This window comes from Ptychodera flava, chromosome 8 (genome assembly GCF_041260155.1).
Source record: "Ptychodera flava strain L36383 chromosome 8, AS_Pfla_20210202, whole genome shotgun sequence".
Taxonomy (NCBI): Eukaryota; Metazoa; Hemichordata; class Enteropneusta; family Ptychoderidae; genus Ptychodera; species Ptychodera flava.
This window is the reverse complement of record NC_091935.1, coordinates 28,293,304-28,320,920: the sequence shown is the minus strand read 5'-3', so window position 1 is coordinate 28,320,920 and position 27,617 is coordinate 28,293,304. Positions and strand designations below refer to the sequence as shown.

The following is a 27,617-nucleotide window of genomic DNA, read 5'->3' as shown; positions in this document are numbered from 1 at the left end:
TACTGTGACCTAAACTCTGAGGGCGCACATTTTCCATGTGGAATCGACAAGTCGAAGACGACAACGCGTGGCTCACCAAATTGTTTAATTTATTGTTTTGAACTATTTTTACAATAGAAATACGTGATTAATATCCAGCAAGGGGTCTTAATCACCAGTCTCTTGAAATAGTGGCCGTCTCATTTTAGATGCAAAATGTTGCCAACGAAGAAACCAGTAAAGGTAGGTAGCGGTAAGAACAGGAGTCGGACCTATATACATCGTGCCACTGAGCTATCACACGGACTATTCTATTATATTTTGGGGCTGCCGAAGGGTGCGAGAGACTGCAACTTGACCATTACTGATCGGTCGAGATCGCTAATTTCCTTGTATTGTACAGTATACTTGTTAGCTCCGTTGCACGATACTTTACAGGGTCCCTCAAAGACGTCAGAAGAGCGAAAGCGGCCCCAATGTCTCTAGTCCGAACGGTCATCCCTGTACCTAACCACAAGTGACTTTGCCTGGCACTTTTTTCAGTTTTTGACTACTCTGTCTTCAGTGAGCCCCGAACCCCCGCGCAGGTCAAAGCATGTATCACCTCAACCCTGCAGTGTTTTTGTTAAGGCCGGTACCCCGGTAAATGTTACCGGGGTTCCCCAGTCATGTTACCGGGGTTCCCCAGTGAACACGCGAAGCGAAATCATGTTTCTGATGTTGATACTTTCATTCATATTCACGTACGCATCGTAATAAAGTATGAATCTCAACGTGGTTTCCTTATCGCAACACTGTCCCTCGCGTCCTCTCACTTTACATACAACATTGTTGCACGCGAATGTTGCAATTTTGTTGCCACGGTTTCAGGCTTTCATGTCTTGCTGATGTGGCTGAGCTTGAGAAAACAGCGGGAAAATATTGAGTACAGAGATAGAGAGCAGCCGAACCGAATCAGCATACATCGTCATGCCGCGCAACTATTTGAAAACACTACACCGAAAGACGGATTAGGACAAAATTCAATTCAGCATTTCTTCAGAAAAGTTCAAAATGCCGCCGATTGTACACGGCCAAAACCGATATCAACGCAGCAGCCTGAGCACAACAGCGAGGTCGGACATGCAGCGAGTTCCCAATTATTAATACAGCCAAACGATGTGAATGTAGTCACCGACGCTTCATATCCAGACAAAACTCCTACAACGTCGTCTTTGGATGAAAGTGAACATGACACAGTGAGATTTGGTCCTTCGAATGGCAGCGATGCAACTCAGACCTCTACAGAAGGCTTTGCTGACGAACCGGCTCAAAAGAAACGCAAACAAGTGCATTGTTTCCAGAATTGCTGGCTTACGGACAAAACACTTTGTATGACGAAGTGGTCGATCTTTTCTGGCTACGATATGATGATGAAAAGCGGGGCATGTATTGTTACTTATGCCGCAAACATGATACATCTCAACAGGGTTCATACGTCTGGAGCCGAGAATGTAGCATTCGCTACCGCCGAAATGTTGTCAGTAACCACGGCAAATCTGAAATGCATCTGTTGGCGAAGGAAAGGGAGTGTCTGCAACGGTATTCACAGTTTGAGCAAGAAATTCAGAAACGGAAAAGTGTTGAACATGAAGTCGTCATTGCTGCCTTCAAGTGCGCATGTTGGATTGCCGAAGAAGACATCGCAGTCAGTAAATATCGTCGCTCATAGAACTTGTGTCACGTATTGGAGACGATCCTTTACACATGCGTCAGTTCGGGCACACCAGTTTCTCATCGGTCAGAGAAATGATAACCATCACAGGTGATGTTTTGGTTTCAAAATGATAGAGCAGATCGGATCGAGTAACTTTGCATTGTTGATAGATGAAGTGACAGATATTACAGTATATCAGCAAGTCATCATGTACTTGAGATATTTACATGAAGGTCATATCAAAACTCAGTTCTATCGCGTCGAGCGTCTGAAGGAAAGCGCTACGGGTGCAAATTTGGCCGATCTTGTGAAAATAAGATTTCAGCGGGATAACATTGACCTGACCCAACTACAGTTTGTTGGATCTGACGGTGCAGCAAACATGACTGGTAAGAAGTCGGGGTTCGTTGCTCAAATGAAGAAAGAAAATCCTCACGTCGTGGGAATCTGGTGCGTTAATCACAGACTCGCGCTTTCAGTCGGCGACACAGTGAAATCGTTGCAATGGTTAAAACGCTATGAAGGAACGGTGCAACAAATAAACAAGCTGTTTGAATATTCACCCGAAAAGACCAGAAAGTTAGAGCAAATATCTGATCAGTATGAGGCAACGTTTTCCTCCGACAGGCGAAAGAAATTCGTTCGACCCGCCGCCACCCGATGGACTTCGCACGAACGAGCCAACGACGCAATCTATCACGGATACGAAGTTCTCCTTCAAACGCTGCATTATTTCACCGAAGAAGCTAGGGTTCCAGATGCTACCGCCGCGGGATTATACACTTTCTGTCGGCGATATATGTTTATCGGCACCGTTTACATCTTGCAGACTGTACTGCCGATCGTCGGAAAACTGGCGAGACTTTGGCAGAAGGACGTGTTAGTGTTCAGCGAGGTCAAACCCCTCACACGTGCGGCGATCGATAAATTGACCACACTCAAGCAAACTCGCGAACCGACGCTCGAACTTCGCGCCGAGTTTGAGGGAAGCGGCCGATTCAGCGAAGGAGAAATACAATTTACCGACAAGAATGATGCAAAACTTGACCAGTTTTATGACACACTGCTCACAGAATTGTGTGAGAATCTAGAGTCCCGCCTTGCTTTGACGCCGTTCCTCGAAGCATTTGAACTGTTTGATCCGTGTCGTTCCCAGGTGTGAACGACAAACAGTACGGGAAAGACGAGATCTCCCTGTTGTGTACACACTATGAACTTGACGAAGAGAAAACTCAAGATGAATGGTGCAATTTCCGATACAAATTTGAATCACCGCCCATGTCTACAAAGACTACTGCTGGAGAGGTTTGCGAAGTTGTCGTGCAACAGAGAAATGTGCTCGGGGATGAGTATCCAAATTTGTGTAAACTTGCCGAACTTGCACTTCTCATTCCTATGTCTAACGCGTGGCCTGAGCGAGGAGCTTCCTGCTTAAAACGAATAAAATCGCTTCAGGCAATCATGACTATCGATCTTAATCATGGTGCTGGTGATGAGGATATCACTGATTCTGTTACAGCATGGCGAAATAAACCAAGACGTAACGTGTTCGGAACCGCACACCGTGAGGACATTCACGACAGTACAATGCAAAGTTTATCGGAACTGGTTGACAGTCTAACTGCAAAGCATCGAGAGCTCATGAAGCTTGTGTGTTACAATGATGAACAGGATGCAGACGAGGACAGTGTTGCAGATAAGAAAGAACAGTAAACAAATAAATAAGAACATTGACTGACTACAGTTTGATGGAAAAAATTAAAGTTTAATCCATCCCATAATTTTCATGAATCAAAAGGATAAGTTGGCTGTCGTTTCAATGTGTTGGAGTGTGTTATGCATAATAAATAAATTCATGCATTTTATTAATAATGATGTCATTGATTTTTTGCTCAAGCTGGATTGGGGTGGGGTGTCAACGTGTTACCTATGTTCCCCAGCCATTTACCTATGTTCCCCAGCCTTAGCAAAAAACTGCAACCCCCTGCCCTAAGGGTTGTGATGATACCGGTGATGTTGATATAATCCAGGAGGTAGGTTCTACCTCCATGATTAATTAATCCGTTATTGAAACCAGTGTCTAAAATATTGCATTGCGAGTGCATATGTCACCATCAATTTCTGAAATGCTTAATTTGAATTTAATTAAGTTGATGTGGTATCAACTGAAGATACCACAGATTGAAATAAAATGCTATCCTTCAACAACCACTTTTCAAAACAGTGCAGTATTTGGAGTACAGAATTTCAAGAGAACGTAAGGCAACTTATACTGAAATGAGTTGATCCTCTTTCTCCCAAGTGGTATTTATTTCTATAGTCTGTCTATGGAGCCTGGTAGAAAGAGGATTAACCTGTGCATTATTTCACTCACACTCATACAGAATTCATAGTGCAGTGTACAGTATACTGAGTATAGTATACATACATTAATTTAAAAGCATAGACTAAAAGTAACCAATGAACTCTCGAATGTTGTACGTCTTTAAGGGCTTTTCTGTGCCTGTTGTAGCTGTAAGTCTGTAGCTGTGGTGTTTTTGGACGGGATTTCTGCCTTTTACGGGCTGGTTTGACTTTTATGTTTTAACCTTGCCACCATGTCTATTGGAAACTGTAGACCAATGTCCACAATCCGCCCGACGTGTATTTTCAGATGAACAGACATGTTTTTTTAGATGGCAATTGGATTTCAGGATCAGATAACATAGAACATACAATCTTGTTTTTCAGATTGGTATAATTGGGGGCTCAGGATTGGATAACCTGGAGATATTTACAAACAGACAAGAGAAGTTTGTGGAGACACCATACGGAAAGGTAATATTGTAGGATTATATTTTTTATTTATTACATATTTTGACCAAAGACATGAACAGAATTTCAAAAATATTTTAGTATCTATCTTCTTGTACATGATAATGAATGAAATTAATTTATGGAACATGTGAGCGTTTCCTACTTATGTTCTTCAAAACATCCTACATGTATTCATACAGTATATTCATCCAATAATGTTAAAGCATAGTGTACATTGTATACCTTACCCCCACCCTGCCAGGTTATGGTTATAATAAATTTATTCTAGCTTGTCATATTTTTATTGTGTGGTGAGCCTCAGCTTGTCACCTTCCTTTGGTCTACAGGACATTGTTTGTGATCCATTTGCCAGTGATGACGTCCATCGTTTTTTGGTACAGGTCATAAAAGTGACCAGCACTATGGATGATTGTCAAGCTTGCCTCTTTGATTAAAGAAGCCCTTCAGTTTTAATTTTTGTTACATCAAATTTATGTCTCATATGTTGGTATACAGAGTAGTTTAGTATTTTGTAAACTGAGAATCTCTGTTTCAAGAAAATGTTGTATTTCCGTATAGTGTCAATTTATTAATATGTGCACATATTCATAAACAGTTTTCAACATGCCCATATATCCGTGAACAAAAAACCCAACCAACTTGTTTTTCATTATCTCTGCAGCCATCAGATGCATTGATACTTGGTAAAGTTGGTGATGTTGAGTGTGTTTGCCTTGCAAGGTATGTTTAAAGATTTTACATATTGTACATATCACCACCTTGAATTATCAGATAGGTCAAACAAACGCACTTCAGAATAGACCTTATTCTTAAATGGCGGACGAGATCTCGTTTAGCCCGAGAAAGCGCGTGAGCCTTGCTTTGGGGGGCAACTTTACTTCCGGGAAGCCATGCGTGCGTACATCAGTGCATATGGAAGTCATGGGTGGACACGATTCCTGTAGCGCATAAGGCTATTTTAAAAGAAGAGATTAGTCTTATATGTCATTTCACCGATACATAAACTTTAATTTTAATATTCTGAAAAACAACCCGCCCACAACCAACTCACCCAATTCCAACTCGCCCGATACCAACTCGCCCGATTCCATCTCGCCCGATGCCAACTCGCCCGATACTATTTTGCAATGTTTTGAGTAGTAAGAGTACCTTTTATTTTTGACAACAAATATTGCTAACATGGAGAACCACAGGTGCCGGCTTGAAATATGTGCCAACACGGACAAGTTTTTATTTGCGAATTTCACGTTTTAGCAAATCTCTTGAAAGAATAAATTTCGTTTGACTTCTTTACGTAGGCTATAGGGATAGTTACTGCAGTTACAGGCTCACGTCTTTAGGAACAGCGGGACAGTCTTTCACGTCTTTCACGTCTGGTCCGGCATGAAAATAGCTTGCCTCGGGCCATCGGGTTACAGGGGTAGGAATGAAATAGGGGTAGGGAATAGAAACCACCCTGTTGACCACTGGAAACCAACCGTGGACCGGAAAAATCCCGCGGTTGACAACTGGATCCCATAGCGGACCCTGTAGAACCACACTGTAGACCACTAAAATAGTGCTCATTGGCCACATGAGGGCGTGTTTTCAAGATGGCGACGGCTGATGATGACAGAAACTCCGCGCCCGGTAAGTGATTTTTCATCGATAAACTACTTATCAGATGAAAGTCTATACTTCAAATATGCCCCATCCAATGACAAAATGTCTCGAGAATACTCAGATCAAGTTTCGTTGGCCGGTTCCGTTCTAATCAGAAGAAAATCGAATTCTTGTGTAGAAATAACAACACAGTCTCCTTGCGCCCATAGCAGTAGCCTAGTAATGGCATTAGTGTATGAGTACGAGTGTGTCGAAATCACACCCCCTCATTTTGCTGCAGTTCCGTGGCCAACAACTTTACACGATGTGCGACGTGTGGACGAAAAAGTAGACCCACCTTTCCGCCCACACACTCATCGGGCCTGTGAATACATTGAAGTGGATTTAAACAGTGACAATGTTCAGAACGAGACAGTTTAGATTATTAATGGAAGTATAACCCACACATCCATGGACTATTGAATAATGGACTTTTCCACGTTTTATGGAGTTGAACACGAAACTGACACATATACAGTGGGCAAATATACCAAAAAAATCATCAGCAGTTCCAACTAGTTTCCCTTGGATTTGAAACATTTGGCCCACTTTAATTGAAATGGCTGTTATTGTGAAAAAAAAATGGTGAAAGATTATTCAAAATATGAATGTTATTTTATTATAATAAATATATGCAATGTTTGTGCCTTTCAGGTACAGTGTACATTATCTATGGACAGTTAATATCACTGATGTATTTTTTTAACAAAACAGATCAAGAGACTGCTGTATCCCTCTTTGATGTCATAGAAAATGCTGGTACAGTAACACCATTACACCCCCAATCTACACATGATATCAAGTCATCTTATGATTCCTCTGATGCTGAGCTTGCCAAGACTGGAGACACTGATGCTGAAATACCTGAAGGAAGTGTCAGCGGCGAAATCCCTGCATCATCTCCAATCATTCCTAATATCTCAGAGGCTGCCACAGTCATCAAAGAGTTTTGCTGCAACTATGATGGGTGCACAAAGGTCTTCAGAAGTAAGACTGGTCTCCGGAAACACACAAGACTTCATACTGGCAAATTCCCATTCACATGCAAAATTTGTGACAAAGGATTTTCTGAACGTGGGAGGCTGAAAGAACATTCTGTAAGGCACACAGATGTTCCCTTAAAAGTATGCAAAGTGTGTGGTTTTAAACCACGCACCTTTCACGGAGTGAAGTCCCACCAGGAGATGCATGGATCTGCAAAGTTTACGTGCCCAATTTGTTCAAAATCTCTTAAGTGTAAAACAGGTCTTCAGCAACATATCAGAGGTAGCCATGGCAGTAAATATATTTGCCAAGTTTGCAATAAAAAGTTTGGAATAAAATCTTGGTATGATTCACATATAATTATGCATTCAAAAGAAAAGCAGTATCAGTGTGAGCAATGTAATTATAAAACAGCTAGAAAAAAAGACCTGAAGAACCATGCTAAGACCCATGACACCACAGCAATCTTTTTATGTGAGCGTTGTGGCAAGAGCTTCAAACACAAACACAATTTGACTGCCCATAGAAACAGAAAACAAAAAAAATGTTTGGAAAGCATCAATCAGCTATGGAATGATGTTGAAGACCACTAGCTTGATCAAACCAACAATATCTGTGTTATAAAGTGTTTTAGTTTTTGTTTCAATAATAGAGTAATAAAAAAAAGGTGGTAAGCACTATATCCTCCAAAAAGAGATATCCTCCAAAAAGAGATCTATCGTGCCATAACCATCACTGACACACACACACACACACACACACACAAAGTAAATAAGGCAAGTCAGAACAATGGTTGTTTTATTGCAGTAAGACATCCTTGCATTTTACATCACGTACCTCATTTGTTACATATAGTTTTCTTTATCAATGCAAATTATTTGTCCATTGCAGTTATTTATAGTGCCACGCTGTTCTATTGTAATGTTCAATTCTAAGTAAGCCAATGAGTTTTGCTACTTTTCTTGAAGTCTTGATTGAATTAACAGTAAGTTAATAACTCCATTACATATAACTGGTATATTTTTAAATATACATGTAGTTCTAATTTGTGATCCCTCCTGTGTTCAAATACAAGTGCACTGACATGAAACTGTCTGTTTTAATAAATGTTGCTGTGTCTTTGATATATCAATGGCTCTTAAAATTTAAGCTAAGTTTGAAGAATAGTGTCTTTACAGTCCCCAGTAACATCTATTTTTGACAATATTTTATAATAATATAAGATATAAGATAAATAGTGGTTGCTTTAACATACTTTTGGAAGTAGAAGAACATACAACTGACATGCATAACAAAAGTAAAACACAGGGCCAAAGTCCCTGAAGCTACTACAGACACGGATACAAAATTAAGTATTTCCTGACTGTATGAAATTATCTCACTAAGGTCATCACAGGGAAATGTAAACAAAATATTAAAGCTGTCTGACCAGCGGTTTTGAAAAAAAACAAGCGAGCCAACAGTTGATAGAGCTCTGCTGTGTTATGTAGAGAATAACTTTTTGTGACACATGTATTGATGGAGAAGGTTGATATCTTTGATAGCTCATTTCAGGATGGCCTGACCAAAATCGGGAAAATTAGCTGCAAAAATACAAAATTGATGATTTCATCATAATTTCAATATATTACATTAAGATAAAGCCTAGGAACCTGTATACCAAATATCAAAGCTATCAGATGCGTAACTTTTGAGAAATAAATATTTGGACCAAAAATAACAAAAGTAGCCCCCGAAAGGCAATTTTGCTAATTTTGTCGTAATTCTCAATGCTTTGTGTTGCTGCTCTTACCAAGTCTAATCAAGGGATTTAGCTTTGCCTCATTTATTTTGTGGTAGACGCGTACACCAGTAACACCTTTTGCAGGCTCACCAAAAGCAGAAATACCAGTTGGTTTATGACGGGAAGTTCTTCTTCTGAACTTGCTATCAAAAAGATGATCCTGTGAAAAAAAAGGTATACAATGTTGATATTATTTGTCACAGTGGAATTTAAAAGTAGATTCCTTCAGTTCCCCCAAACAACAACAAAAACAACAACAACAAAACAAAACAAAGAAACAAAAAACTGTAATCCAAATCAAACTAACTGTTCAGGAATAATCTTGTGTAGCCAGATAATGCTAAAGCAAATTCATCCAAATAATATGAGCAAAGAAAAGGTATATCATGAGTGATCAAGGAAGTGTAGTATGTGTAGTTCTCTACATTTAAATCATCACATTATGTCAATTATGTCACACTATGAAAATCGGTGTCATTATCCAGAAGAAACATTGCCCCTTCTCATGCTGAAGAATTTCTACAGCCAAATAGAGGTAATTCCAGAATCAGAGTCATTTTTAAACCAACCAGGGCTTAGCCAGCACCAAGTGAAAAGCCAAAAAATCATCCTTCTGACAGACCCTGTGTTACAGGTTTGTATCTACAGGTCTATACCCAGACTATTAAAATGTTGTGAGGATATGACTGGAAAGTGCTGTGAACACAATGTTGTGACAGCAGCTTTCCTAAGAATCTTTGACGAACACGTTAGCTTGCTCTCAGACGATTAATAACATAGCAGTTTTCTATCGTAGTAGTTTTCTGAGGTTTGCTTGGCTGTCAAAGCGAGTTGGGGATAGAAGAAGTGACATAAAATGTACACATTGCTGTGATTTCGGTTCCCAGACACTTCGCACCAAAACCACTTCGCACCATACCATCTCGTCCCATACCATTTCGCACCAAAACCACTTCGCACCAAAACAACCTCGTACCAAAACAACTTCGCCCCAAAAGTCACGTCGCCCCATAGCTGTGATATCGCAGCGGTACTTGTGGCGTATATCGAACGCGCTCGGGTCATTGGGGTCATCGCCACAGTCCCGCTGCGAGCCAAACCATAGGCTTCGTTGGCAGTTTACGACGAGACCAACCGGTGTCGTAGATTTAGCTCGCAAAATAATAAAATAGATAAAGCTTGCAATAAATAAAATTATACCTACTGTATCACTGACTATCTACGACTCATCCTCTACTCCTGCTAACGAACCCGACTGTGGCGATTACCCCCAAACTGAGCGCGTCCGATACGCCACAAGTACCGCTGCGATATCACAGCTAGTCGCCCCAAACCATTTCGCCCCAAAACAACTGAAACAATGTTACTTTGCCCCAAACTTATCGCCAACCGGCAAAGCTGAAAATAACCAACCACTACCACCGAAGTTTTCATAACCTTTCTGTCAACCCAGGACTGAAATCTTGAAAGAGTACAAATTTCGAGGAAATACGCGCACCGCATCTGAGTTGTAGCATTGCGTGTTTCTTTTTTCTAATGTACCTTTTATGGTTACATGCAACAATAAATGTGTGAAGTTGTGTGGGGCGAACTGGTTTGGTGCGAAGTGTCTGGACCCCGCTGTGATACAGGTCGCCCATGCATTCTCTATAGTCGGACTTCCACTTCAGTTCAAGATCGATGACAGGGTCTATTTCTACACAAGAATTCGATTTTCTTCTGATTAGACGAAATCGGCCAACGAAACTTGATCTGAGTATTCTCGAGACATTTTGTCATTGGATGGGGCATATTTGAAGTATAGACTTTCATCTGATAAGTAGTTTATCGGTGAAATATCACTTACCGGGCGCGGAGTTTCTGTCATCATCAGCCGTCGCCATCTTGAAAACACGCCCTCATGTGGCCAATGAGCACTATTTTAGTGGTCTACAGTGTGGTTCTACAGGGTCCGCTATGGGATCCAGTTGTCAACCGCGGGATTTTTCCGGTCCACGGTTGGTTTCCAGTGGTCAACAGGGTGGTTTCTATTCCCAACCCCTATTTCATTCCTACCCCTGGGTTAGCGTACATGGAATCTACAACTACACCCCATCTCAAACAACGGGCGAGTTGGCTTCGGGCGAGTTGGTTATCGGGCGAGTTGGAATCGGGCGAGTTGGTTCTGGGCGGGTTGGAAAAGGTGCGAGTTGACTGTAATGCCTGAAAATCATACGTCAACACACAACAAAAATATCACTATGGTGTAGATTCAGAGACGATATTTTCCTGAACTTCATTGGAACAGAACACGAACTCCACGAATCCATAACACTAATTAACAAAATGCATCCTTCTTTCAAATTTTCATATGAAAGTTCTTCACACAAAATAACACATCTTGATCTAGTCATTTACAACAACAAAAACATACTGGACACGAGAACACACACAAAACCAACAGATACATTTAAGTTCTTACAGAGAAAATCATGTCATCCAAAATCAACCTTCAAGGGCCTGATCATGAGGACATGTTATAATGAAGAAGACTTTAACAACAAAGTCAAAACATTTAATGGAAAGTTAATACAACGAGAATATTCACAACAAGAAATATCAAACATAAATGCGGAAACAACTTACGCAACACTACCGACACACTCATAAATGCACAAGTACACAGCTTGCGAAATTCACGCCAACCCGATGGCCCGAGACCAGCTATTTTCATACCGGACCAGTGACTCCTGAGGGATAATATTAATAATAATAATAATTTATTTATGAAGCGTCAGTATCCACAAAAATTGTGATCAAGGACGCTGAAAAATTAAAAATACATTACAAAAAATAGTTAAAAAGCAAAGTTACACCACAAAAAGTTGTTAAAAATCGTTAAAAAGCAGTTTTAAAAAGTAAAGTTTTCACATTTGACTTAAAAACAGATAGGTTTGGTGACTGGCGGATGCTGAACGGGAGATTATTCCAGAAAATAGGAGCTGCAACACTAAAAGCACGATCACCATAGCTCTTAGTACGTGATCGAACAGGACAAAGTTTAAACTGATCAGCTGACCTCAAGTTGCGATTTGGCACATATAATGTGGTCATATCAGAAAGATAAATTGGTCCAAGCCTATGAATGGATTTAAAAATAGGAAATAAATTCTTAACAACAATGCGTTCTGAAGCAACTGATACAAATTGGAGTGATGTGAGAGGTGGTTTTGGAACGAGTTACAATTCTGGCGGCAATATTTTGAATCCGTTGAATACGGCTGATTTGGTACTTAGGGAGCCCCAGTAAAAGTGAATTACACGAATCTATTCGTGATGTAATAAATGCATGAACCAATTGCTCTGTAGCGGGTTGAGATAAATATTTACGGACAAGTGCAATACGACGCAAATGAAAAGTGGCTGAACGGCAGATCTGTCCGATATGCGGTTTCATTGTCAGACAAGAGTCAAGGAGGACTCCCAGGCTCTTAGCCTGACAATGGACGGGAATCAGAGCATCGCCAACACGAATTTCTGTAATCCCTCTGGCAGACAGATCACCCGAAGTAGCAGAAAAAATAACAAATTCAGTTTTATCATCATTTAAACACAAGAAATTTGCAGACATCCAAGACCTGACATCGGAAATACAAAGTTCAAGATTTGAAAGCATCGCAGCAGCATTATCTTTGGTAAAAGACAGATACAATGAAGAGTCGTCTGCGTAAAAACTATACAGACATCCATGGCTAGAAACTAATTCGCCTAACGGAGAAGTGTACATATTAAAAAGTATAGGTCCAAGAACCGATCCCTGTGGTACCCCAGTGTCAAGCGGATAAAATGGTGACTTGGTGGAATTCACAAGTACACACTGGGTGCGATTGGAAAGATATGACTGAAACCACATGAGGACAGTATCCGAAAGACCAAACCGGTCTCTTAAACGATTAAGTAGAATAGTATGATTCACAGTGTCAAATGCTGCAGAAAGATCAAGCAATACAAGGAAAACATCCTTTTTCTCATCAAGAGCAAGCAAAATATCATTTGTTACTTTTAGGAGAGCAGTCTCTGTGCTATGTCCTGGCTTGTATGCAGATTGCAATGGCTCATCCAGTGAATGGTTAACAATGTGGGAAGTAAGTCTCTTGGCAACAATGCGTTCTAAGATCTTCGACAAAAATGGCAAGTTAGATACAGGACGGAAATTTTTGAGAACATCATGATCAAGAGACGGCTTTTTAAGGAGAGGTTTAACGACGGCTTCCTTGAAATGAGCGGGTACAACACCATACCGTAGAGAACTATTGAATATTTCAGTGATGTGAGGTAACAGTGCTTGTGTAATATCAGGGTGTTTGAAGATCTTGGTTGGAATCGGGTCAAGGCAGCAGGTTGATGAAGGTGATGAACGAATCAACTTGTCAATCTCATCAACACTTGTAGGTTTAAAGGCGTCTAGGCGACGTATCGGTTTCAATACAGTCACAGGCTGTGAATGATGGTAATTAGAATTTCCAGACACAGTACCAAGGTTCAAAGTTAGTGACTTAACGCGATTTAAGAAGAATTTAGCAAAACGATTTGCTAATTCCGGAGAGTCATCATGTTTTGGTAGAACAGCGGAAGTATTATTATGACCAAGGAGGCCCTTTACGACCTGAAATAACTGTTTTTGGTTACCTGCGCAATCGTCGACAAGTCCCACGTAATGGCTCTTTTTGGCAGCTTCAACAAGACGAACGACGTCAGTCCGACACGCTCTGTAAATCTGGCGATGAACTTCCAATCTCGTTTTTCTCCATACTCTTTCTGCCTTCATTCTTTTCAAACGTGCATCAATTATTGACTGATTAATCCATGGATCTAGTCGCCTATTTGGGACCAGTCTCTCACGCGTTGGTGCATGGCGATCAAAAGTATCGCGGACTGTGTTATTGAGCAGCCCCCAATTAGCAGTTATGTCGGCATCTGATTGGAGGTGGATGGATGCAGATAAATCTGCAGCGAACTCTTTAGCCGAGAATGATTTCATGTTTCTTGAAGTAACGGATTTACGAGTGGTTCTGACTTGAGAAAAATTGTTTATGGAGAATAGCACTGGGAAATGGTCAGAGATTGCATGAATCGGTTCGACTCGAACATCAGCGATGGTACTGTCATCGGCACGAGTGATGATATGGTCAATAGTCTGACCAGCACGGTGTGTAGCACAAGTTACCAATTGACGCATAGAAAATGATTCCAGGATGTCATAATATTTCCGGACATTCGAGCACATCGGATTATCAGTATGAAGGTTGAAATCGCCAGCGATAATAAGCGGCGAGTTATCAGTAAGATGACCAGACAAAAAATCGGTGAAGTCATTGACGAAGTCATCGACGGTGAAACCATTTGATTTATTTGGTGGAGGGCGATAAACCGTAGCTAGAGTAATATGCGACGATGGAGTCTTTATACGAACTTCCATTAATTCAACTGATTTGATTGAAGTAGGGACTGGATGTTGGGACACTGACAATGATGAGTTGTAGATTGTTGCGATGCCTCCCCCACGACCTTTACGCGGGACACTGATAATGTTATAACCTGGCGGAAGGACTTCTGTGATGAGGGATGAATCACTTTCATCCTCACGTAGCCATGTCTCAGCAAGCATTAAGACATCTAAGTGGCGATCTTGCAGGAATTCATTGATGGCTGCGGACTTATTACAAAGTGATCGGCAATTCATGAAGGAGCAACGTAGAGTATTTCTGTGATGCTGATTATTGATTTGAGACGATTCAGTTCTGCTTTTTGAATGTTCGATGAGAGGAATCTTGATCAGATTGCCATAAGCAGCACGGGAAATCTGATTGGTTGTTCCACGAGAGTTAAACAGGTGGTGCGGCGTTATTTGTGTTTGAATGCGACGTTGCTTTTGTCTGCCTGCAAAGCAGCCTCTCTTGGTATTCTGAGTCTTACATATATTCGCATCTTTGAGTCTGTTCCATAAGTTGGTGCTTACCCTTGACAATAGGCGGTTATTCATGACATTCTTGCCGATACGAATCAAGGTAGCAGCTGTGTACACTGACGAAGGCATGGCTTGAAAAAAATGGTGACTGCGGAAATGTCGAGGCCAACAAGACAAACTAAAACCAATGTAGTTCCAAAATCAGGAAGGCACGGCTGTCAGTAACAGTTGTGGAGTAAAGTCCAGACATTCATAAACAAACTTGAGGAAGATTAAAACGACGAAAGACACTTAAATCGCTTTAAAACGACATGAGCTGGAGAGACTAAAACACCGAGTGCAGCACATAGCGCGACTCAAAAAAAAAAAAAAAAAAAAAAAAAAAAAAAAATGTCCTGCTGTTCCTAAAGACAATGGCCAGTAACTCGCTATATGGAAAGAAGTTTACCCAAACGTTTTGCTAAGCTTAATACATTACAAAATTATTCAAAGACACGAAATTTATTTTTTCAAGAGATTTGCAAACTATGAAATTCGCAAATAAAAACTTAACAGACTGATCGGTACTGCAGCTATAGGCGAAAGACCTTACCTCATTTTTTTTTCGCGAGAGTAGAACGCTATTCAATATGCTCCCCATTTCTGAAGCATGCGTTAAATCTTGTTGTGGTCATAAAAGAGTCCTTGTTTAGCGTATCGACCGTGTCGAGGTAAACTGGATTTCCAGGACACAGCGACATTGCCCTTTAATATTATATCATATACTGACAGCAACTAGACAACACAGTATCGAAATTAGAATTGTTATGTGAGTTGGTGAAATTTCCAATATAAGATATTTACCCACAGTTTTAGTCAAGTCTAGTATCGTATAGTCGGACTACGGAAATCGGGCTCGGCCAGACCGCTGGGCTAGATCTGTAATGTAGTGAAATCCCAGATATACATCGAATATTTACCCGCAATTTGACAAGTATAGTATCGTCTAGTATCGAAGTAATAGTCGGATTGAGGAAGTCGGGCTTGTCAAGATCTGTGAGATGGTAAAATCTCATACATATTATTGGATATTTACCCGCGATATGACAATCTAGAATCAACTAGTATCGATATTAGAGTTCCGAATATTTATCGGCAATTTTACATAGACCAGACGTGCCGGAGACACAAGGCAAGTCATTCTAGTATCGATATTAGAGTCCCAATTGCCGATAAAGATGAAGTAAATATCTGTGATTTTACAGATCGGGTGTGTCTAGACGCAAGGCAAAGTCATTTTGGAATTGTCTAGTATAGATTATTAGAGTCTCAGCCTGAGGTAAAATATCGGCAATTTCGCAAATCTGGCGTGCCACGACACAAAGCAAGTCTTTCCTGTGTTGTCTAGTATCAATATTATACCCGATATATAGATTGTTATGTATGACAGAAATATTTGGTTTCGAAACATAGCGTCAAATGATCACACTGTCATTCGACAGCCCCATTACGGCTTCGTCTAGCCATGGCTTATATCTACACCAATAGCCGAACACACAAAATCAAACATGAAAACAGAGAACTTAAAAATAGTGTAGGCGATGTGGGGAGCCGCTTTCCCTTTATTACCGGTACATTCAAAATCTAGTTTGATTGTTAGCTTCTATGTTTTTTACGTAGCCTGCATGGAACAGTCGATAGGATCGCAGTTTTGTATTGCCGCATGGAGTCACCATTCTTTCATTTTCTCCATGCCAAAACCACTAGGAATACTCGTCCAGTCCTCTTGAAATTGATCGAACCGTAGAGAGATATATATTGCGATCCTTTAGAAATGCTTTCACCTCAGACGCCTTCCACCGTTTCAGTATTTTGTAGGTCAGAGTACTTTTAGGAAGATCGGCTGTGTTCTGCTCATCACTGTTGTACGCCATGCATGACTTGTAAACCATGCTAGTATTCACGAACCGGAAGTAAAGTTGCCCCCCAAAGCACAACTCACGCGCTTTCTCGGGCTAAACGAGATCTCGTCCGCCATTTAAGAATAAGGTCTATTCATTTGCATTGTACAAGTACCGATAGTAAAATTGTTAGAAGGTGTTTTAAAAGCAATGAAAGTACCTTTATGTCATTGCTGTGTGATATTCTGCTCAAGATACGATGATGCAAAATATGAGCTTGAGCTTTTAATTATTGTGGTTACAATTGTTTGTCACTCTTATCCAGTTTTTTTTAGCTCACATTTGGTATATGTGTATATGCCAAAGAAAGCTTACATGGAAAGTCTGTGGCATCTTGTCTGTCTGTCTGAATGTCCATCCAAATTAAAAACTCAAAAACTGCAGCACTTTCCATTTTAGTATTAGGTGCACAGGTGCAACCAGGGATGGAGATGTAAAATAATCAATTTGTTCAAATGAACATGTTAGTGTAAATGACATGCAAATGAGTTAAAACAACGCAAAATCCTGCAGATTACTAAAGTTCTGTAACCAAACGCCAGATTTGATTGAAACTTGGTATGCAGGTTCCCTGCTTTGAAATTTGGTATGCATGTTCCTAGGGGTCAACTTGGTTTAGTTTGTTCAAATTGTTGCCTTTTTTTCCTTTTTGCTAGTCGAAACATCATCGTAGATGGAAATTTGTTGAAATGAAGTTATCATTTACCAGAAGTATGTTAATGACCTCCAAAAGTGTAAACTTGGTGAAATCTCAATAAATGCAAGTCAGAATTTTACATATTTGTGATGATTTGTCCAGAAACACACAACTATAGACCTCTAAGCCAATACGTCGGTTTCGAGTTGTCAGAAAACGCACGAATTTTTAACATCGGTCGCATGGGGGCGCTCGAGATTTTGCAAAAGTGAGGGCTAAAATTTTAGTCATGGAGGGAAGTCGCAACATCACGCCTGAAGACGTCCGCAAAATGAACATGAAAGAGCTACGAGAATTGTTAAAAGCAAGCAAGATTCCCCTTTCCAAAGCTAAAAAGGCTGAGTTGGTTGAGCTTGCTGAGAAATATCCATTGACTTTGGATTAGAAACTGATGTAAAACATGTGAAAGAGGCACCCCACCATAAAATGTGTTCTTTTGTGTGTGTCGAGTTTGTTTGATTTGTTTTGAATATGTGTTCCTACATTCTTATCCGATTGTTTGTGTTAATAAAAATGTTTGTTTCGTTTCGGATATTTGTGAGGAAGTTTGGATTTGTGTGTACGGTAATGTTTTGTTCGTATGGGGAAAGCTTATGGCGAGATGCAGCCGGGCCTATGGTGTGACAAAGTTGATAGAGTGGCCCTTTGACGCTTGCGTTTCGAAACCCGAGCGTGGTTTCTCATCAGTCGCTGTGTAAATTCTTTCCTTAGTCTGTGTTTGAGAAAATTTATTTTAATGCATTTTAATGATCTTGCTCTTCGAGTAGCGAGGCAAGTTCCCGTTTTACATTCGTTGGCAAGACGCCGACATCGAGACTGTTGCCGTTTCGTTTAGTATTATAAGAATCATCGCCCTTGAATAAGGTCGAATAATGTTGCTCACGCTTATGTTTTGGCGATGTGTCCGTCGAATTCGGCAGAAAATCACACGAAACAAGTGATTTTGAAGCAAATTGAGTACCAGCTATGAATTTTTAGAATGATAGGGAACGATCGACGGTTACATGATAGATGAACTTGCTACTTTTCACAGTAAAATCGAACGTCGAAGATGACATGGTGGCATAATCCCTATATATAGGAAATATAGTCATTTGGTTTCCTGACATACTTTTCCTCAGGCATATGTACACACGTCTATGGGGCACATAGTCCGAGAGCGGAATAGATCACAAACATGTGGAAACTGTTAGGTACCCAGCTAAGTTCACGTCGTATCATCCTTATCCATGTCGATCTCAGGCGTTTCTCTTTCTTAACATCGGGGAAACGGGGGAAGGTCATGCTATTCATCAATGGGTATTTGTCGACTTTGCCGGCTTGGCAGTAAAAGTTTGGCATAGTCAAACGCTTACGGTGACAACAGAGCAGATGAAAGTAGACTAAACTTAGGTTAGGAATACGGAGTCTGTGTTATCGCAATGTACGCAGACCGGAGTCCAGAAAATAGCCCTCACTTCCGGTCAAAGGAAGAGCGCCCCTAGTGGCAAAAGCTTAAAATCCTTGAATTACCACATGGTCTTATGGTAACTCGAAACCAACGTATAATAAGTTGTTTTCTTAAATATTACTGCTTTATGAATTACCAAATATTGTTTACATTAATGCCATGCAATAGAATATTACAAGAGGACACCTTTACTTTGGTATGGTAGTTTGGATGTACCAGGCTGCATGGTGTTGTATATGTGCACGTCTATTGCAACAGTTGCTAACCATTACATACTTGAATGGATGGTGTGCATCAAAATGTGTTCCAATGCACTTGACATTATGAATATTACAAGCTAAGGCCCTTAGACGCTATTAAATATCGTACGTACACTCACTCTGGCAAGCTGCCACCCATACCCAAATGTCATTGATGCTATTTTGTTATATTTCTTTGTTATGGTAGACATGGACGGGGTCACACGGTCATGCCGACAAATATTAATTTCCGTGCCAACATTCACGCATTGAAGGCTGAGGGCTGCACGCATCTTCTGGTTACGACAGCCTGTGGTTCTCTCAGGGAGCAGATACACCCAGGTGATATTGCAGTCATTGATCAGTTTATTGACCGTACGACAAAGCGGGCACAGACGTTTTACGATGGTGCCTACAGCAGCCCACGAGGAGTCTGTCATATTCCCATGCATACACCATTTTGTGAGGACACTCGACAGGTAAGATCAGGAAGAACTAGAGAAAATAATAATTCAACAGAAATTCAACAAAAAAGTGCTTCTTGAACTTTCACTGTTTTTGGTTTGTTTCCCTAAACATGATGCAAATGGTTGTTCTAGCCAACAATACAAATATACATTCAGTGACTAGGCATTCATCGTCATAACATTATTTGGGACATGCACTGGTTCATGAAAAGATTAATAAAATTTCCTAAATATTGCTGTTTGCTTGCAAGGAAATTCAAATACATTATTTTGTGTTTGGCCTGACGTAAAGATAGATTATTTGATTAATCAAAGAAATCCTAAGTGTTTGCAAACTTGTTCCAGATCCATAGCTTAGTTTTAAGACACTGCCATGAGTGATAAATTCAAATGATAAGTTTCAAATATATTCCAACTTTACAGCTAATCATCGGAATTCAAATAATAAGTTTCAAATATCTTTAACTTTACAGCTAATCATTGAAAGTTTAAAAGAAATCGGTTTACGACATCATGTGAAAGGTACCATGATAACCATAGAGGGACCTCGATTCTCAACAAAGTCTGAGAGTCTTATGTTTAGATCATGGGGAGCTGACCTCATCAATATGACTACTGTGCCGGAAGTTATTCTTGCCAAGGAAGCCGGGTTGTGCTATGCCAGCATTGCCATGACAACAGACTATGACTGCTGGAGAGATTCTGGAGAAATGGTAGGTTTTAATGTTTTAATGTGCAACGGTGATAATAGATAGCTTTTTGCCTCAAATGGTGAGCAACTGGTCAAATTACAAAGGGTTTCTAGATGTATTAAGGTAGAACGCACCTCGGGGACAGACATTCGGACTCTCAAACTTTTACAATTCTCTTCTGATATACCACATGTGGGGGTTCATTTTAAAGCTCTTGGTGAAAGAAAACTTTTCACCGGCTTAGTTTTTTGAAATTCGAAAATTTTTATTTTTCGCCATAGAGTGAACACAGGGGTGGCGGCCATTTTGAATTTCTAATATCGGTAAATCTTGGGTTATTTGTTTCTCTAGTACCAAAATTTGCACGGTGACCCCCTATTTTTATTCTTGATTTTGAAAGAGAATGATTGAAAGATTCCTTGAGGAAAGTTAGAGCAAAAGTTTAAGTCTTTCACCTTCGAGGTGCATATCACCTTAAGCTCTGCTCTCAGAGCAGATATATGTGTTGGCCATTATAAAACCTTCAAAAAAGATGAAACTAATGTAAAACAGATTACACTAACTCATCTGTAAATATAGACCTATTTCCATATTTGTGTAATAGGCTGTGTATGTACAGGTAGGGAATGACAAGAAAATCACTTTCATGAACGCTTTCCTTCTTTACTCAGGCAAATTTGTAGCAATCTAAATTAAGGTAGTATGCACCTCAAATGTGAAAGACTTAAACTTTTGCTCGAACTGTCCTCAGTGAAACCTTCAGCCTTTCTCTTACCAAATCAAGAATAAAAATCAGGGGTCACTGTGCAAAGTTTGCAACTAGGGAAACAAATTACCCAACATTTTGCGATATTTGAAATCAAAAATGGCGGCCATCCCCGTGTTAGGTCTATGGGAAAAAATTAAATTTTGGATTTTTGAAGTTTCTGTTCTCCAAGAGCTTTAAAATGAGCCCCAACAAGTGGTAGAATAGAAAAGAATTGTAGAAATTTGAGAGTCCGAATATCTGCCTGGAGGTGTGTTCTACCTTAAATACACATCAGATCAATTCTTCAATTGGATTAATTCCCAACCACATGATAATAAGATAGGTTGTCAGCAATTGCAGAGAAATGGAAAATTCTGAAACTCGCAGTAAGCATCATGAATCTCATACAATGAATGGACAATATTATGTCTGGCTGTCCAAGGTTTCAATCGGAATTAGCCACAGTTAGCTTATCCACAGCTGTCCACAGTCCCTGATGGCAGATTTGGATACACATCTGTTACACATGTGACAAGTAACAGCATATGTTTTGACTCCTATAGTTATACAGTAGCTTCACTTAATTAATGTTAACTCTGACCAAAGTTGATTGATGTAACAACACTCTAACTGCTGGCTGTGTCAGACATATTGTACTACTTGTTATGTTCATTGTTTAGGTACCATTGGGGGATTACACTTTTTATTATTGTTAAATTTTTTTAGTCATTTGTTTTCATCCACAGTACTTGTTCAGTTCTATGTTTCAATATTCTGCATTTATCAAAACTTATCTGACTGCCTCTAATCTCTAAAAATGTATGCAGGTGAATGTGGAGTCTGTGTTGAAAACATTCAAGGATAATGCAGAGAATGGAAGGCGACTATTGCTGAATGTCATTCCAAAGATAGCCCAGAAAGACTGGACTGAAATAATCCAGGCACACAATGTGAGTATATCCCATGATCCAAAGCTCCTCATTTGTGGTGATTAATGAAAGCAAAAATTGATTGAAGGGTGAAACAAAGATGTTTCTTCAAGGTGTTGAACTGAGGTAGTACTGACTGAAATGTATTATAAACAGTGGAGTCCTGCATAATATCTTAAAGGTATACAGTCACCTGTAATCTAAATATGCCCATATATGGTCAAAGGGGCGTTCCTTGGTATTCAAAATGCCCATGTGAGGGCGCTGTTTTTAAAAAGCGGCGACCCGCTTAAAATCTGTGATTGGTTAGATTTTCTCTTTCCATGGTAACTGTGGCAAAATTGGAACAGGTGACAGTATACCTTTAAAGGGTCAGTAATTGTAACTTTTGATGATTCTTTCACTGTTTTGTTTTATATGTCAGTTTAGAATTCATGTTCTACTCCCTAAGCATGTTGTAAAACACCCACTTTTTAGCTTGTCACCATAGTGTCTATATGTGTAAAAATCAATGTTATTGTTTACAATTGAGTTCTAATCCAGACCAGACTTCACTTGCCAATGATAACAATGCAGTCTACACATGTAGGGCTGAGTTGATGAGCTGTGAATCTGTTAATCTCAGCATGCATTGGGAGTACAACAAGAAACTGTCGCTGACGTTAAAAACATGAATAGTGAAAATTATTATCAAAAGTTAGAGCCACTTGTCGTTACTTGTCCCAAGATATACTGATATACTATTGAGAGAGTTTATTAACATTTTAGTTCTTGTTATGGTACCATTATAGATCTGGCCGAGTTACATGTTTTCCCAAATTTCCGTCGTTACCTTTTCTAGATTGATTCAGCACAAATCATACTGAATTTACATGCTCTTACATGTGTAAAACTGACTGAATATTTGCTTTTTCAGGACACAGCAAAAGAGTCGGTGATGCTGCCACCCCCTGGAACCCAATCTCAGACCGTCTAAGGGTTGTAACCAATAGCAACAGGTCATGAGTTAGCTGCACTTCTGGAAGACATATCAGAATATGGCATTGCTGTGTGTTTGTGAAAATTTCTCAGATCCTGACTCCGATAACGTGGAAAGAGCTTTCTGTTTGAGTACATTAAGTCATAGATTAAGTTGTCATATAATTGTCATAAATGTCAAATTGTTATATAAATGCAGCTTGTTTATTATTATGTACAATATAAAAATAATCTATTGAGAAAGATTCAGTATGATTTATTTGATTATGTAATAGGCTAGAGAATATATGTACAGGCCAAGTATAATCCCCTCTGTCGCAGCATATGAACTTACTCTTTGTATCGTTAACCCATTTTTGATGAATTAAAGATTTCACGTCCGTATTACACAAGATGTGACATGTTTAGCTCATGTCTTGCTGTGTTTTAACCCAAGGGTGAAGAATATTTTAATATACAGTATCAAGAGTGATACCATCTATAGTGATATCGATGTTATTGTAATTTGGCAGCATGATGCTGGAGATTTGTGTATTAACACATGCCTTCTCTTACTGAAATATCGGGCATTCATTTGAAAATATTCCATAACTCACAAATGCCTCCATTTTGTGCAAATTGATGTCTCTTATAGTGATAGTTAAAAGACTCACCAACTTTGGCAAACCATTCATGGCTAATGAAACTCAGCCGTATATCAGATTCTACAACTTTAAATTCCTTCAGAAAAACTGATGAAGATACATATTGTCAATTTTATTGTTTAAAATACTGATTTAGTAGGTTATAGCTTTTCCTGTATGTGCACCACTAAACGCTGAGTATACTCTGATATGTAAAGTTAGATTTGACTGAAGGAAGTTCTCCTTTACAAGAATTTATTCTCATCAGCGATTTAACATGCATTATCAATTTCACCAGCATAGCAATGCTTAGTTTGTTAAAGTAGTGTGCACCTCGAAATTGATCAACTTAACCCTTTCACCGCCATGGTTTAGCCCAGACCCCATTAATATCAATGGTGGTTGTGGACCTGTTTACAGGGAATTAGGGGTGAACAGGTTAAATCTTTGTTCACTTCCCTAGCAAACTTCAAACCCGTTCATTTTGAAATCTAACCAATATTTACCAGAGCTTGAAATTCAACGTTGCTGCTGCTGTGTTAACTCCATGGGGAAAAAATGAAATTTTTGATTTCAAAAAAAAAAGCTAGTGAAAACTTTGAGCTTCAAAATCAGCCCTCACAAGGGTTATAGCATAGAGATATTCTAAAAGTTTTTGAGTCAAAATATCAGTCACTTAGGTGCATTCTACTGTAAATCTATATTGGCTGTAACTTTAGTTGCATTTCCAGGTTTTTTCCTCTCTTTCTAAACTGTAGGTTCTTGTCCTTCTCCCTAAATCGTGTTGAATTGCTGGGTATTCCTGTCATCAACACTGCCTGAATTAGACTAAAATCCAATGTTATTGGTGTCTGGACCAAATTTCTGAGGTCAACTATAAAATTGCATATTGTACGTGATGATGTGTCGCGCTGGCACGGCTAATACTACTTGGAGAAGAACAAGAAAAATTAATGTAATTGTTTCAAAGATATAAAATACAGTAAATGTCATAAACAGTCCCAGCTATTGTTCTTTTGAAGAGAATCCTTCAAGCAAAGAATTATTTTATTGCAAAATGCAGCTGTCAAAATTTATGTTTGTTTCTAACCAAAGTAAGGATTGTTTAGACATTTTTAAGGGCATTTCTAATAATTTGCATTAGAAGCTGAACTCTTGAAAGTTTATGGGCCACAAATTATGTGGGCAATCTGAGACATTTCGATAGCAGAAACTTAGATTAGTGAACGCCAACTTGCAGCTTTTCTCTATATTCATAACCTTAATGCTACGGACTCCCTAGGTTAGTGATTAATGTGAAATGCTGCCTTTGTCCACAAATCCTCACTGTTGCCTCATTAATGAGTCTTGAATCTTCTAAACTTTGCTGTCAAATGTTAACATGGCTGTCTTTTACTGGTATATGTATTCCGATAAGCATTGATCCATAGAGTTTCAAGATTACAAAAGCATCTCGTCACGTGTCAAGGTGAAGTTATTTGATATATATATAGAGATTTATCAAGAGTGACACATTTTATTTTTGAAAATCCAGAATCGATAGACACCAAATCTTTTTTCAAGCTGCAGCCAGGTGAAAAATATAGGCAGTTAAATATTTTATTAGACTAAGATTTTTGAAGTTGACCACTAACAGTATAGATTTTATCAGGGTAAAGATGGACTGTTTTTTTTTTTAAAGTGACCAAAAAACAGCATTCCTTTTCAATCTGATTAAAACAAAAATCACAGAAAGAATAATTCAAGGGGATTATGCTTCTGTGCAATTTACATTAACTTTATTTTTCTGTATGTAGTATAGAAAGTTGCATAATGTGCTTTTCCATTTTTCATTCAATGTCATGAGTCATGTACACTTCTTTTCAAATGATGTAAAACTTCACTTCCTTGTGTGGGGATGAACACTGCACTTGTCACAAATATTCGAACTCTTTCTTCATTCCAAATGTGCTATGATCCAATAGATCTCTGTGGTGTTAGTTGAGATGCATACATTGAAAAAGGGTGAATTGGGTCAAACACCACTTATTTGAGAATAATTTTACCTGCTTGTTTAAATGGTTTAGGAGGCTATGGGACTTGCCATTGAAAAGTATATCTAGTCTAACACTCAAAATTGCTGTACAAATTCAATGCTGTATTGAAAGAACTTTGGGCATACCGAAACCCTTTGAATAATAAAGAATGTACGTTCGAGTAGCAAACAAGACTTACTGCTGTGGTTGTGTGCAGATCCAGGCACTGCAACTGGTCCTACCACGACGACACCCTGTTATTTATCAAACAGCTCGTAGATGAAACTTACTTGAATGTTTCCAGGAAAAAAAGCCCTAGCCATAATTTATCAAATATGGCTGATTTCATATGTAGAGTGACCCAGCCATAATGCTGCACATTTCCTGAAAAGCTGAATACCTAAAGACAAGAAGGTCAACAATCTCTTCACATTTTTGCAGTTTTTTCATTGACTTCAGCAAAATTTTCAACTCCTTTGCACTAATATGCTGTAATTTAAAAATCGAGTTATACCATTGCCTGGTTTTGAAAGAAGAAATAAAGAACTGAATGCAACAATGAGCAACAAACAATGTCACAGTAAATAAAGTAGTACTGCACATATCAGACTACCCAAAATATGTGTGATCCTCGACATCTGACTTGTGGATCTGCTCACGTGTGCGTGAAAGTATGAAGGCAATAGAAAGAATAAGGAAGCCATATTATCATCATTTTGGAATCTAGCCCATGCAGTACAGCCTATAAAGGGGAAGTGGCTGTAATTTTCAATGATTTTTCACTATCTTCGTTTTTTAATGTCAAACATATTTCCTTCTATTTTTTGTTGCTGTTTACCAGAGAATACAATAGGACTGTCCAAATTATCGGCCATTCCAATTGTGTGTCAAATGTGACATAATGCATTCGCAATAAACCCGTTTTTATGATCTGATCTGTTTTCATAACCCCTCGTTCACTGCACTGTTGCTATTCTGTGTGTTACGTTAATTGGCATGCTTGCAAAGGTCTAGCCTAACAAAGCAAACTGCATTGCACAGAGACTACACTCTTTATTGAGGTCACAATTTATAAATAGGATGTTGACAAACAACCATTGTGAATCAGGGGTTGTGATAGTACTAGCGCCCTAAAACTTGAGGGCGCTGTTGTTTATTTACATATTGAGAGAAAATACCTTTTTCGTTGCAATATTTTAGGACTTTACGCAGAATTCTGTTGTCACAATGGAGGCTTCTAGTGGCCTGAAGTGTTGTTTGCATCATGTTGAACAAGTCAAATAAGAGAGTAAAGTACTTGGATTGTAGGTGTAGTATTTAGATGAGTATAGCACAAGTGGTGATATGGTAAGATTGCTTGACGTATTACCCCAAAAGTACACACATTATCACTGCCTTACTTGCACGGTCTTGAAATAAAATTATGAACTGCACTGGCCATGATTGCATCACTACATGAAAATACATTTTATGAATTTATAATACACCATCTACTTAGCCTGTACTGAAATTTGCAGAACTGGTTATGATGAGAATACAGGTGCCGTCCAGAACCCATCACAGGGCACTCGCTCAAATAAAAATCAGAGGGCCATCTTTTTCATAGAACTGTCAGATTCTTTTGTTGAGGGCAGTGCTTTGCCATTAGCTACGTACAAGAATATGGAGCCTCTGATATGTCCAATATTATTATTTGATCAACCATTCATTTACCTGGAAACTTTTCATTTTGTCCCAAACTTGAGGTGAACTGTTGCCTTGCCAAAGCATTGGTATACCAGAAGTTTGATTAGTAGAAACAAGCTGGTAACAGGATTTTTTCCCTTTGATTCTGCAAATCAAGAAGTGTATTGTATGCTGCTGTATCCCTGCCCTCCCGCCCTTTTGAAAAAATTGTGACAATAATCACTGTTCGCTCCCATACAGTTATCAAAACAAACCAACAATTGTATGAAACATGGACATACACATACAGACAGACTGACATTCACA

At 39.3% G+C, this 27,617-nt stretch overlaps 1 protein-coding gene across 1 annotated transcript; it reads left to right on the top strand.

Annotated features, from left to right (window-relative positions):
• Positions 1-20: 20 nt before the first annotated feature.
• Positions 21-26,557, top strand: LOC139138950 (S-methyl-5'-thioadenosine phosphorylase-like). Its single transcript, XM_070707586.1, has 7 exons — positions 21-222; positions 4,406-4,492; positions 5,154-5,212; positions 19,382-19,652; positions 20,114-20,353; positions 21,908-22,030; positions 22,926-26,557. The coding sequence occupies exons 1-7, from the start codon at positions 196-198 to the stop codon at positions 22,983-22,985; spliced, it is 867 nt and encodes a 288-aa protein (XP_070563687.1). The 5' UTR covers positions 21-195; the 3' UTR covers positions 22,986-26,557.
• Positions 26,558-27,617: the final 1,060 nt, after the last annotated feature.